Source organism: Elgaria multicarinata, chromosome 14, assembly GCF_023053635.1.
Source record: "Elgaria multicarinata webbii isolate HBS135686 ecotype San Diego chromosome 14, rElgMul1.1.pri, whole genome shotgun sequence".
In the NCBI taxonomy this organism is placed as follows: Eukaryota; Metazoa; Chordata; class Lepidosauria; order Squamata; family Anguidae; genus Elgaria; species Elgaria multicarinata.
Genome location: NC_086184.1, coordinates 5,437,663 through 5,452,138, shown reverse-complemented (window position 1 = coordinate 5,452,138; position 14,476 = coordinate 5,437,663). Strand labels below are relative to the sequence as shown.

General features: G+C 42.0%; 1 protein-coding gene across 2 annotated transcripts in view; it reads left to right on the top strand.

The window, feature by feature from the left end:
* Positions 1-13,551, top strand: part of USP10 (ubiquitin specific peptidase 10) — a 33,069-nt gene extending 19,518 nt beyond the window's left edge. For both annotated transcript variants that reach the window (XM_063141538.1, XM_063141537.1), the window contains exons 8-14: positions 766-869; positions 2,174-2,273; positions 4,076-4,256; positions 7,956-8,121; positions 10,558-10,702; positions 11,432-11,497; positions 12,412-13,551. In XM_063141538.1, the coding sequence (XP_062997608.1) occupies positions 766-869; positions 2,174-2,273; positions 4,076-4,256; positions 7,956-8,121; positions 10,558-10,702; positions 11,432-11,497; positions 12,412-12,599 (950 nt within the window). In that variant the 3' untranslated portion in view covers positions 12,600-13,551. The remainder of the gene's footprint in view (positions 1-765; positions 870-2,173; positions 2,274-4,075; positions 4,257-7,955; positions 8,122-10,557; positions 10,703-11,431; positions 11,498-12,411) is intronic.
* Positions 13,552-14,476: the final 925 nt, after the last annotated feature.

The following is a 14,476-nucleotide window of genomic DNA, read 5'->3' as shown; positions in this document are numbered from 1 at the left end:
TCAACAGCTTACTGTCTGGAGATATATTAGTAAAGTGGAGGAGCTCAGTGCAGTCTCTATACAAGGTTCCAGTGCTTTCATAGTACACTGAGAGGCATGTGTTATGTAAGATACAGCAGGCTTTTCTGTATAGAAGGCATGTAGCATCTTTGGTACATCTTTTTCTTTCTGATCTATTAGTTTAAAATTCAACTTTCTTTAAAGAAGGGATAACATACTGAGGGTGCTACTCCTTCTCCGCCATTAATAGCAGTTTTAGCTATACCCAAGCTAGCTAGAAGCCTGTAGTGCCACTTTTGCAGGCACTAGGAGACTTGCTATATTCAGTCACAGTTCTTAGATCTGATCTATCACCACAAATAGACAAATGAGAAGTCAATCACTGTTGCTCTATGTTGGTCCATTCTCTCAATTTCTTTTGTAGCATGCTCTGACTTCTGTATGACCCACCTATATGTTATCGATCTATATTTGACCTCATAATTCAGCAGTAGTTTATAGGGAAGCTTTTAGGAAGCTTTTAGTTGCCTTTCCCACTTTTCACTGTTGCATGATTGTTCTCAACATGTTGTGGTGAAGTGTACAGACAAACTCCGTCGTATAGCGTTGGTACAAGAATTTGGATACAGATTACTGGAATAGTTGTTGGAAATGGAGCATTGCATCTGTTTAGTCATGTACTTAAAAAGCTGCCCTTTAAAAACTTCTAAGTTTGCCTTGATCACACTGCTATCTCTCCCCCCTCCTTTTTTTTTTGTCTTGCAGCTTTAGGTGAAAAGATTGCAAGAGACATCAGACCCGGGGCTGCCTTTGAACCCACATACATTTATAGATTGCTGACAGTTATCAAGTCAAGTCTGTCAGAAAAGGTGAGGATTAGATCTTTTAAGATGTTTGTACCTTATCCTATGTGTTATGTAAGTAGCCTCACAGAAGCAGCGTTTGTATTGTTTTACTGCTGGAACTACGACAGCTGACTTCATTCTTCAGCAGTAGTGGACCATCCTTATTTTCATCTAATCTAAAACACCTGAGTAGTGCCAGTTATACTAAGAGACAGTGTTAAAGGTACAGTTCAGTTGCTCATAGAATGCAGAATAAGAGAACAGAAATAGGTATGTTGGGTGTCAGTATCAAATGCAAAATACTTATTTTCTCTTGGCAAGAATATTGAAGGCATGGTGCTAGTGTTTTACCCCCTCTGCAAACCTTGGGGAACAGAGGAGCTTAATCTCAGCAGTGCACATGAAGGCTGTGTTGTGGAAGTGAATGTTGGAGGTCCTCAAGAGTCTGGAACCAAGAGTGCAAGAGGACACAGGAATGAACTCAAAGGAGAAGTTGTTTAGTTAAATTTTACCCATAAGTAGGATTGCTAAATCCAGTGCTTTTTGCATTCAGCAGCTAGATATGTCAGAAGAAATGGGTCCCTTATCAGTGGTGGGTTTTTTTTTTAAAAAAAAAATCAAATACCCGTGCATCAAAAAGCTGTTCAAGTATTTGGAGTGAGAACTGAAGGGAAACTCATTGGACTGATAAATAAGAGCTCATATTGGAGTCAGTTTTTGTACCCATCAGTTTTGTACTCTTACAGGTGTTCAAAAAGAATGTGTATAGTGGGGAGCTGGCCACACACGTTAGCACTGCACACAACATCCTCATCCAAGGAAGCTAAATGCTTGAAGGGAGGTTCTAAGTGCTTTCAGTTGAACACGCTTTAGAAGCCTCAAGGCAGTGAGAAACCCTCCCTTGTTCAAAATGATGGGGGCAATTCTAAATGTGTTCAGCTTAAAGGCATTAGATTCCCACTTCAGACCTTTGTGCTGAACATGTAGAGGTCACAAAAAGAGCCAACATGTGCAGGGGCATTGGAGATGATGTTGGCATGCACACCTTTTTCCCAGTATAAGCCCACACGCATTCCAAAAGGATGCTTAAATAAAATTGATCTTGTACCAAGTTCTCAAACTGCTTATAGAAACTCAACTGAACTTTAAAAAGCAATTTGGGAGTACAGTTGAGAGACTAGTGATAATTTGGAAAGTTAATTTAACTTCAGTGCACTATCTACTCATGCCTTTGGGTCACTCCTCAGATCGTGAATAAATCTGGAAAGTATTCAGGGTTGGATACTGAGTGGCTAAACGTATTCTAAAACACCTAACCGTTTATTCAGGGCAGACAAGAAGATGCTGAAGAGTATCTGGGGTTTATTCTGAATGGTCTACATGAGGAAATGCTGATTCTGAAGAAATTGCTATCTCCGCATAGTGAAAGTAAGTTCTTTAAAAGTAAATTAACACACATAAATCTCCTTACAATCTCTGTGCAGACATAATGCTTTCAGGTTTTGTTTTCCTTAACCATGGTGATTTATTATGTCTTTAATATGCAAGTCATGGTTAAGGATTTGGCCTTGAGTCATGTTGAGAAACCGTGGTTTGAAGTTGTTTTGCTTTAGCATCATGCCTGTGCTTCAAACCATAGTTTCTGTTTTCAAGGTTGGCAAGTGGTTCTCGCTGTTCTTTCCCCTGCTCCCCATCCTCCTCTGGGTTGGGAGCAGGACTTAAAGCTTCATCCCACCTACCTCCTTCCCTTGGATTATCCCCGTAGCGCTGAGCTTTCGCGGTTCTTGTTGTTTTTGCTCCCGGGCGACAGCGATCCTTTGCATACCAGGAAGTGAGTTTAAGGGGGGAAATGTAAAAAATCATTAAAAATCCAACAGATGACCCAATTCAATTCAAATTTGGTATGCTTAAAGCTCTCCCTAATATCTATTACTGTGCCAATTTTGGTGTCTTTATCTTTAAAGCTTATGAAGATGTAAGCATTTCTTTAAAATCCTGTTCCTGCGCCCCAGCGGCGGCTCGGAAGATACGCTCAAAATATAGGGGCTAAATACGGCAAATCTTTTTGCTTTATTGCACGATTAATAATAATAATAATAATAATAATAATAATAATAATAATAATAATAAATTTATTTCTTACCCGCCTCTCCCTTTGGATCGAGGCGGGGAACAACATTAGAACAGGAATCAATGCATCTTAAAAAATCATGATTTAACATTGATCTGGATAGGCCTGCCGGAAAAGGCTAGTCTTTAAAGCTGCCTTAAAATCACACATAGTGTTAAGGCAGGCTGCATGGGAGTACTTCACAATCAAAGCAGATTATAAGGTGGAAAACTTCTGAGTCTTTTGCATGCAATTCACAGTGATTGCGCAGTATAAAGCTGGTGTGATGAAGCTCTTAAGCTCAGGGGCCGACTTCCAAAGGAGGCATGTTTGGGCATCTGCTAAGGGCCCACCCTCAGTAAAAGCCTCCGGAGTTGCTCATCATCTTCACCATTGCAACCTGCTTGTTTACCTCCTTGCTCTGGCCCAGACAATGATGGTGAGGAGAAAAAGGGCAGCAGTAGACACTTTTGCCTGTTTGCTCACAGCCTTTCTGCCTGTCAAGCAAGCAAGCGGTAGCCATGATGAGAAAGAGGAGTAGCAGTAGCTATTTTGTCACAGCTATATAACAAGCTATCTTGTTATATACTGCTCCCAGAGCTCTAGCTATGGGGGCGGTATATAAATGCAATAAATAAATAAAAAATAAATACCATTGACAAGTAGTCTGTCTTGTCAATGATGTGACAAGATAGACCCGCTGAAGGTGGGAGCTTTTTGATCGTGTCTTGCCCAAACATCTTCCAAAACCAGGAGCTTGTGTTTCTTAAGCTAAGTCGTAGTTCCTCTGTTTCTAAGTGAGACCTTAACTCAGGTCTCAGTGCTTATAGTTTATAAGAGTTTTGTCTTCACTGGGTCTTACGCTTTAGTGAAAGAAAGGAATTGGGAGTATCAAAGTAACCTTAAAATAGTAGCCTGACGTTGTAAAAGAATCAACAGCTGCTTTTATCAGTTGGCTTTCTGTAAGGCGGGGTGTCTCTTTTCGCGTGAAAAACGTCATGACGCATATGACTGCTGTTACCTTCAGAACAAAGACCGCCCACCCCCAGTATCTCTATCGTAGGGAGGAGAAAGAGATCTAATGCAGAGATGAAAAATGCACTCTTTCCCTCCCCAAAAGAACTTGCAGTTTCCAATGGTCCAGAGACTCAGCCTGTGAACGAAGAGGATGAACAAGAGGAGCAAGCCGAAGGCAGTGAGGATGAATGGGAGCAAGTTGGACCACGCAATAAATCCTCTGTCACTCGGCAGGCGGATTTTGTCCAGACGCCAATTACGGATATATTTGGTGGTCACATAAGGTACTGTGAATTTTAATTACGTTGAGTAGAATGCAAGGAACACGTTTATGAGGGGAAATGGGCAGAGGCGATGTCTCCTTCCTAACTCTTCACTCCCCTCCCTGTCACACCTCTGTGGTACAACTTACTGATGAGGTAGTTCCAGTGAATTGGAAAGCCAGGATAATATGTCGGGCCTAAAAATATCCAGCTAACTAGTTAATTCCAGAATTAAAATGTGACTTGTTGGTCAGAGCTGTTCAATATGAAAGCATCACTTTGTGAGTTCTTTGACCAAGCCAGGAGAGGGTGTGGGGGGGAGGGTTTCATGGGGGTCTGGGAGGAACAAAGAATCCTTGTAACAGCTTTGTGCACAGCAGTGCTCAGTTAGGCACTGTGTGGACCTCTTTGCATGTGGGCCCTGAACCTGCATGGGGAACAAGCATGCCCAGATACTTTTCAGAGATACTTTTCAGTTCATCTGTTACTTTTGAGTATCAGAAAACGATCTTCAGAAATGTACTTAAAATACAATGCTGCCCCTCCTGGAATGGTCAGTTTCCTTTTATTTAAGAGGTGTAGGGAACCACTGTGAGCCTCCTCCCCCGCAAAGTATATCTTTCCATCCCTTCCATTTTTAAAAAGTGTGTTAAATGTTTGATAATGTTTTCCTGATGTTTTTAGGCCCTCGGTTTCACCTGCTCAAAAACTGTATTTGGCTTCTAAGCTGTGACTTGGCTGGTCGGGCACTAATTTTGTTTATGCTTTTTTGTTTTAAAAGTGTATTAACCACCTTTGAGGGCGGTTTATAGAAAATCCTACAAAATCAATACAATACAGAAAGTAAAAACGAAAAATATGCACAAAACTGCATCTGCTCAAGTTAAGTTCTTGTAATTAAACTGAACCAGCGTCCTTTCTAATCTGGGTCGCACAACAGGTGGGAAAAGAATTGATTTCTGTTTTCATAGACATTCCTCTTTTCCAGTGTAAGAGAAAAAAAGGTGCTGTGGCTATTAAATTATAAATCCGTTTTCAAGGAAAGTCGTGTTCATAAATAGAATATTGTTGCATGTAAAAGTACATCCAAAAAGTTAATGTAAGGATATTCCTGTAAGTAAAGTATCAGCTGGTGCTTCCTGGATGAACATACTTTTATTGTCATACAAGTATGACAGAATATTTTATAGTTGATGGGGCGCAAGAAAAACAGTTCTACATACTTTTGAGGCGTCTAGTTTGTATGTTTAATCTGGTAACAATTATTAATGGTGAGCATAGCATCCTCTGTTGACATCCAAAGGAAGCAAGATGAAATGGAGGATTCCTGTTTTCTTTTCTTTTTTAAAAAAGGAATGTCTTGCCGAATGGGAGAGCCACAAAGCTCTAATCCCACATGTGTTGTCTGCTTTCAGCCACGCCCGTCCTACTCACTCTACAAAGTAGGTCACCGCAGAAACAGGATCCCACATTGGGATGTTGGAAAGCTTTCTCATGTGAGGCCCCAGGCGGATATAGGAATGGTAGTACTAGTCTACCAAATCTTAGAAATTGCTGCATTTTCTCATTTTTTCCCCCATGAAAATGTAGATTAAGCACCTCCCTCCTCCAATGAAGTTTTGGCCTCTCCAGATTTTTTTATTAGCACAATTCATGGATAATTTGTTGCTTTCGAAGAGAAAACGGTGCTTTTAAATTGTAAACCTGCCTATATCTGAATTGTTGACGCCACAGCATATGTGACATCATCAGGTATAGTCCATTTACGTGCTTTTGTGTGGACTTGGCGTTTGAGGGCACAGTCCAGAAAGTGCTCAGTTGGACTAGGGAGACTGGCCCCGTGCTGTCTCCCAACATTGGATCCTGATTGTGCTGGGTTCTAAATTCTTCGGGGAGTGTGCACACATCAAGTAGACTCCCTGCTCATACTGCCCTTATGCTAATCTTTGGTGCAACCACACATGGAATACGGTGTACAGTTCCGGTCACCGCACCACAAAAGAGATTGCAGAGCTGGGAAAAGTGCAGAAAAGGGCAACCAAAATGATCAAGGGGCTGGAGGAACTCCCCTATGAGGGAAGTTTGCAAAAGCTGGGATTGTTTAGCTTGGAGGAAAGGTGAATGAGGAGAGACATGATAGAGGTGTACAGAATTATACATGGTGTGGAGAAAGTGGGTAGAGAGACATTTTTCTCCCTCTCTCATAATACTTGAACCCAGCGTGGGGTCATATCCCATGAAGCTGATTGGTGGGAGATCCAGGACAGATAAAAGGAAGGACTTCTTCACACAGTGCACAGTTCAACTGTGGAATTTGCTACTACAAAATGTAGTGGCAGCCATAAATTTGGATGACTTTAAAAAGGGGTTAGATGCATTCCTGTAGTTTAAGACGATCAATGGTTGCTAGTCCTGATGGGTATGTACTGCCCCGGGCATCAGTGCTTATGGGTTTTCTGTGTGGTTGGCCACTGTGAACAGAATGGTGGGCTAGATGGACTCTTGGTCTGATCCAATGCGGCTCTTAGGTTCTTATACTTCAGACCTTTCCCCTTCAGCATGTGGTATATGGTAGGGACAGGTGAACACAGATATGGTAGAGGGTGGATCCAGAAAGTACAGTCACCGCAGAATCAGTGAGATTTTGGCAATGGCAGTTCCATTGGTAAAGGAAGGCTACAGCTCTGTAGGGTTCAGAGTGACTAATGCCGCCTTCCCAACTGCAGGAAGTTACCCACCTCTGCAGTTGGACAGGACCTATGAGCAAGACTGAATACCTCCCCCCAATACCAGCCACAAGCACTGCAGTTTTCTTGCTGCTCATGTACGGCGAAAAATGCCTCTGCGAACTGCTAATTTGAAACACTAGCTGCGTTAAGTTTAGTCACAGCCTGACTCAAGCAGTTATTGCCTGCCTAGTATTCAAAGACAGTTAAGCATACCTTTATCTGAATAAATAGCCTGTCAGTTCTTGATGGGAAAGTGTCACAAACACGGCACTAATGTAGTAGAGTGAGTGGGCCAAGTTGTCTCTTACAAACATCAGCCTTGCTATTATGAGGGCTTCACTCAGCCCAAGAAAGCTCTTATTCGGAATAAAGCTGCTACTGTATAAATTGGCGTGTTTATGTGTGTGTGTCAATATTAAAAAGAAGTTGGGCTTTGACGTTATGCCTGAACTGACGAACGTGGATTTTATTCAACTTTTCACGTTCCGCGTTTAATGGACAAATTTAAGCAAGTTGAACGCAGTTGTTTTAAGGATCTGGACATACTGAAATCTTCCAATGGACTATAAATCAGGAAGAGCAATTTTATGTGAGAAACGGAGTCTCTGAGTAGTTGTTTTCTGTTCCTAATTATGGCTTTAAAGGTGAAATGCGAAGGGCTAGGTTTATTAAGCTAGTCTTTCCGCCCCATCTCTTCCATTGGGCACATTATTAAACCATATTTCATTTTTGCATGAAGCCTGAAATTTTCATTTACTAGACCTGGTTATTATTTCAACCAATAAACTCTTAACAGCTGTCAAAACCTGGTGTGTGTTCGGAACACAATTTCAGTTGAAGTCCCTTTGCTGAGTTTGGCCATAGGACTTTTATATGGGTCTGCACTATATTTTCAAAAAAGACAAATGTGGATGTTTGTTTTGACCACAGTTTTCCCCCCAGGTTTAAATTTTGAACTTTTTTCACAAACAACTTTTCAACCTTTCTGTAGATCTGTGGTCTACCAACAGAGCTCAAAGGAGTCTGCAACTCTGCAGCCATTTTTCACTCTGCAGTTGGACATCCAGTCTGATAAGATACGTACCGTCCAGGATGCGCTGGAAAGCCTGGTGGCACGCGAGTCTGTCCAGGGTTATACCACAAAAACCAAGCAGGAGGTACGTTCTTTCTCGACTGGCGAAGCTTTTGCACGCAAGGACTACATTTTAATCATTGTGGTGGTGTTTCGTGTGGCTTCAGACTTCATGAGTGCATGAAGTTGCATTGTAACAAGTTTAAACCATCTCTCCATCTAGCCCAGCCTTCCTCAACCTGGGGCGCTCCAGATGTGTTGCAGTCCAACACATCTGGAGCGCCCCAGGTTGAGGAAGGCTGATCTAGCCCATATTTTCGACTTTGGCTAGAGGGGAGTTATCATGATCTCCGGAGGAGATTCCTGAGGTACTTGAAATGGAATGTGTCAGGGATTGGATCTCTACTGAACTTTCCCCCCCAGAAAACATTCACAGTGCAAGCCCAAGACTTAGTATCCATCAAGAGAACCCGGAGTCTTGCATCTATGGAATTCTAGGCTGATCACCAATTGAATCTAGCCATAGCCAGTGCAGTCAAGCCAAGTAAATGGAGCAGTGCATCATAGAGATTTGGAGACCATGTGCTCCTATCCTCATTGTGTTTCTGCATGTTACATTGGTAGTTGGAAGTTGCGTGTGACGCGAGTCTTTTTTTTTTCCCTAGTGGCAGACGTACTTGGTCGCCATACTGCTGACTGACTCCTCTGTGTAATCAGTGAAGATTGTTTTGTGAATGGGCCTGGTGCTTAGCACATTGTTTTACTAGAAATGGATTCTTAAACTTGTTTGAAATGAAAATTGAATTCAGACAATTAAAAATGCAATGCTTCTGTCATAATAGTTCAAAATTGATCGAATTATGAATATGCCTGGTATTTTTCCACTGCTACCCAGTGCTCATCAAATAGTAGATGGATATAATCAGAGATTGGGGTTTTTTTAACCAGTCTTAATGCAGGAAGCACAGGAAATCTTTGTAAACAGTGATGCACCACACGATAGAAAAGAGTTGGCTTAGGCATTTGGAGGCGGAGGAGGGAAACAACCTGGAGAAAAGGGTGAGAAGTGTGTTGCTCTGAAAAATTATGTGTAGGCGAACTCAGCCTGTCTGGATTTTTGCATCTGACATGTGTGGGAGTAAAAGGTGGGAGAATAACCGTTCGGTTGTCTGTGAGGCATCCCTTGTATGGGAGGAAAACTTACAGCGCAAAGCCGTCAAGGTTCACCACATTGGTTTTGTTTGGCTAGCCTCTCACTTTGGCTTTTGGTACATATATGGTTTTAGTCTCCTCTTTACTTGACAACCCAAGTGCTCAATTATGGCTTCTAGAAGAAATGGGTGTTCACTTGAGGTGCTAGTCTGGTTTGGTTTATATTTTAGTGTCTAGTCTGGGAGGAGTACAAACATCTCAAAGTGCTTTTAAAAAGTTTCCTCTAAAATGATTATGAACATAGTCCTCTATCTCTTATGCTTCACAGCAACTGTTAGCACATACTAAATAAATACTCTTCGCTCATGTACATAGTGTCCTTGTATTGGACAGAACTGGAGCAGGATAGAAGGCCAGTTTTGGATCACTTAGGACAGAAGTGTCCATTAAGTGTTTTCTTTACTGAAAACCTTGAAGTGGACCTAGAGGTAGAGATAGATGGATTTGTATATTTGAGGGAGATGGGTGTTCTACATGTATGTATTTGCAAGTATTGTCTTAACATCTATTTTATTTATTTATTACATTTTTATACTGCCCAATAGCCAACGCTCTCTGGGTAGTTCACAAAAATTAAAACCATGAAGAGCATAAAAACAACCAACAATCTAAAAACACAAATACAAAAGACAATATAAAAAGCACAACCAGGATAAAACCACACAGCAAAAATTGATATAGGTTAAAATACAGAATTAAAACAAGGTTTAAATTTAAGTTAAATTAGGTGTTAAAATACTGAGAAAATAAAAGGGTCTTCAGCTGGCGACGGAAGGAGTACAGTGTAGGCGCCAAGCGAACCTCTCTGGGGAGCTTGTTCCACAGCCGGGGTGCCACAGCCGAGAAAGCCCTCCTCCAAGTAGCCACCTGCCTCACTTCCTTTGGCAGGGGCTCACGGAGAAGGACCCCTGTGGATGATCTTAAGGTCCAGGCAAGCACATATGGGAGGAGGCGTTCCTTCAAATAACCTGGCCCCGAGCTGTTTATGGCTTTAAATGTTAGTACCAGCACTTTGAATTGGGCCCGGACCTGGACTGGCAGCCATTGAAGTTGTAGAAGGACTGGTGTGTTGTGGTCTTGCTGGCCAGTCCCTGTTAGTAAACGGGCTGCCCTGTTTTGTACCAGCTGAAGTTTCCGGATCATTTTCAAAGGCAGCCCCACGTATAACTATTTCCCCTTTGGTGGAAATCCAGCAGTACCTTACAGTACCTAAAAACAGAAGGTGTACATCTGGCTGTTGGACTGATTTCTACATTCGGTGTCTAATAGAGACAGAGGTTCAAAGGAAATCCTGCTTTTTCTCCCCTAGGTGGAGATCAGTCGAAGAGTGACCCTTGAAGAACTCCCTCCGGTCCTTGTTCTCCACCTCAAGCGTTTTGTCTATGAGAAAACGGGAGGGTGCCAGAAGCTCATTAAAAATATTGAATATCCTGTTGACCTGGAAATAAGTAAAGGTGAATCTTCAGGTGGGAGGGAGGATGGCCCGGGGGGGGGGGGGGTAGGAAGAGGAGGAAAATATCTCTGGGGCTTTGTTTAAGAGAAAGTTCATGTTGTGACTAATGTACACTTGTAGAGCTACTTAGGCAACACACAATGAGCTATGTTTGACACCAAGTATCAACTGCTATAGAATTAGCCTCTACCACTATACTTTTCATGAAAGGCTTTCTATACAGCAATTCCAGAGGCACCTTAAATCAGCCTATGACAAAGTCTTCATCAGAGTGTCAAAACAAAAAGCTTTTCGCTTTTGTCTCTAACTGATGCTATTTCAACAAGCTTGGTACCTTCATTATTTCTGTCCCATAGGAAATTATAAAAAGCCAGAAAACTGTGGCATAACTCCTTGTAATCATCTCTAAAATGTTTCTCACATCCCTTCTTATAATCATTTATTTTAACTCTGTTTCATGCTAACCCGGTATATTACAAAACCCAATATCTGCTGTTATTCTTGTGTGATAAATGGAAATCTTGGGCAGCCCTCACATTGGCAGAGATCAAGGAAGAGCTTATCTCTCTCCTTAGGGAGGATTGCAGTAGACTAGAAGAACGACGATCAGCAGACTGCTTTCAGTAGTTCCTTTGTCGCTTTCACTGGGTGCATTCTCTCCTTGCTTGATTACTTTTGAAGAAGAAGAGATCATCCGATAATATTAAAAGCTTTGCTGTGTGTTTTTCAGAGCTGTTGTCTCCAGGTGTCAAAAGTAAGATTTTCAAAGGCCAAAGAACCTACCGGCTGTTTGCAGGTATGTGCTCATTCATCTCAGAGAAATGAATTTCGACACAAGAGCTCTTGCTGCTGACATTCCCCTCAGATCCAGCACGTGCAGCTAAAATTAAAACGGTTCCCTATTGTATAAGCTGTGGAATTCGGAATTTGAAAAAAAAAATAAGTTCAACAAGGACATTCGTATTTTGTAACCAGAATCAAGCACACTAAGAGTAGCTCCAAAATGACTCATAATTCCACACTGATGACTGCCAAATGTCCAGAATTTAGACCTTTTCTCAGAGAAATAAATGGCAGTGATGTGGGAAACATTGCAAGTGAGGAGAAAAGGTGACCAGCTGCCTTCTTAAAGCTTGCAATAGGCTGTCATTTTTTTGTTAAACAAATTTGGTGATTGCACAAGTTCTGCAAAAAATGCCGACTTCTACCTCTCTCTCAAGCTTGCTAAACTAACGGCTTGGGAGAGGTGCAGAATTTTCTCTCTTGGCCAAGAAAAGAAATGGTGGACTATTTCCCCCCCCCCCCCCCCCGTTTCTAAAACGACCCTGCGTGAGTAAGAGAAGACACCACCATGTTCTCAAGTCCTCTAGCAAGTGCAGAGCTTCTGGGAGACACTGGTCTGTGAGCTGAAGTTTGGAAAATGGTGGGTGGGGACATCAGGAGTATGTCCTTTCCTTTCTTTCTCCCATATCCTAGCACAAATGAGAGAATCCCTTGCTTCTTCCTGAAGTCCTTTCTGCAGACCCAAGGTCTTTTGAGAGTATGTTTGGGTGAGGATTAATAATCTAACTTGTTGGACCCTTGCATATGACTCATTGAGGTTGTTGCAGTAATTCACACTTGGGCAAACCAGCATCCATTAAAACCCGATCTAGTTTTTCCCCCCTGTTATTCGTCCATCCATCCATTTGTTTTTGGGTCTCTTGGCAGTTGTCTATCATCATGGAAACAGCGCAACTGGTGGACATTACACTACAGACGTCTTCCAGATTGGTCTCAATGGCTGGTTGCGCATAGATGACCAGGCTGTCAAAGTGATTACTCAGTACCAGGTAGTGAAGCCGTCTGCTGAGCGCACAGCCTACCTCCTGTACTACCGTCGAGTTGACCTGCTTTGAAACGTTCTGTTTTTCTGCTGTGTTTGCCAGATTACCTGCTTTCTAGAACGCCAACTTTCTCTAACTCTTCTCCCCCACCTTCCCCCTCCCCCCTCTCTTTCAGCACTCTTCTGAGTGAATCCTTGCCTCCTCTCTTTTCCCCCTTGCAACTATGGGGTAGAGTGAAAGGGAAGATTTCCTTTTTGGGGTTTGTGAACAGCCTAGTTGGTGTTGGCTTACTGACTTTGCCGAATGAAGTCTTTTTGGGCTTGAAAAGACTCAGTCTCACAAATCACACACAGAGTATTTTTTGCGCTAATGCTGAATCCTAAGAGATTAAAACAGGGGATTTGCAACTGATTCCCACTTTCTAATTGCATAGTAGAAACAGCCCTGCACCAGCAACAGAACTTGTAGATTTCTGTGAAAATGTTTTATCTTTACTTAAATTAAAAAACTAAAAAAAAAGAAAAGAAAAAAAGCCCTTCTCTATGTTCTTCCCCCACTAGGTTTTTTTTTTTTTTTGATAAATGGTAAAAATGAGCCAGTGTCTATCAAGGAAAAAACGGTCCTCCTTTAAAAACCAACCAACCACCCAACAGAAAAGTATAATATTCAGAGTTGCTGGTTCCTGATAGGGGAAAAATGCACATTTTAATAATTGTGTGATGAGAAACTGCTTAAGTACACATTGCAGATCAAAATACTTGGAGTTAAAATGTTAGTCTATATAGATGGGTGATTGTAACTTTATTGCTATTAAGAGATTTCAAAACTGCATTTATGCTTCTGTGTACATGGGATTTTAAAACAAAAAAAAATGGGCAAAATAATGAAGGTTGATATTTCTTTCAGTCTGCTTTGTTTAATTTTGCTGTCTGCTCTCCTATAATGTTGAGTTCCTAAGTGTACACAGTCTAGTGATATCTAGGAGTATAAAGTTGTCGCCCATCAATAAAAAAAAAAGTCACAAAGTTGGTTTAAAGCCCTGAGTGTTCTTTGACGAGGGGGGCACAGCTGGAAACAGAAGTCAGGGGATCAGGAGAAGGCTGTGAAGCTACTATAGAATTCAGGCTAATAGTCATTTGAAGGCGGAGATGTGACATTCAAAAGCAGAGAAATCGCTGCTGACTACTTCCTGACTTTCCCCATTTGCATCTGGGGTTGTACACAAGTTTGTTTCTGTTCGTTTAAGACCAGAGGTTGCCCCATACACACCCCTGAATGCGAGTACATGTTGCAGGGAAAGCTCACACATTCTCAAGCTTACGGTGCTCATTCTCAAAATGCATACTTGAGAAACGTGCACGTCAAAAATGTGTATTTTTGAATAAAAAAATGCATTTTCACGCAATAATCAATGGGGGCAAAAGACCAAGTGGGTGTGCTCCCCCCTTTTTAAAGCATACTTTCCTCATTCAAACGGGGAGTGGGTGGCAAAGAGCTCACAATCAGGAATGGAAATGAAGCCGACAGAGCTGCAAGGTAGAATTCAAGTTTGATGCTCGGATGATTCTCCCATCACTACATGCATCTCACTGATCAAACGGCTTTAAAAGGACAAATATGTGGGAATAGGTCTGTCAATGGGTAATAAGCCCCAATAATTAAATGGATGTTCAGAGATAGGGTTGGGTTTCCCAGAAGTGTCAGGATGGCCACACTGGGGAACTAGAAGCTGAACTAGATGGACATCCAGAACGGCTCAGGCTGCTTGTCTAAGGTCCTGCAGTCTAGGCTTGGTGTGTAGGAATCTCACCTTGCAAATGACAAGTTGCCTTGATCCACCCATGGGTGAGTAGGAACCTTCTCAAGGCAACCAGATGTTTTTGTAAACTGGGAAAGTTAGCTTTCATCTTCCAGGTGTCCATGTGCCATACATCTCACACACACACCCT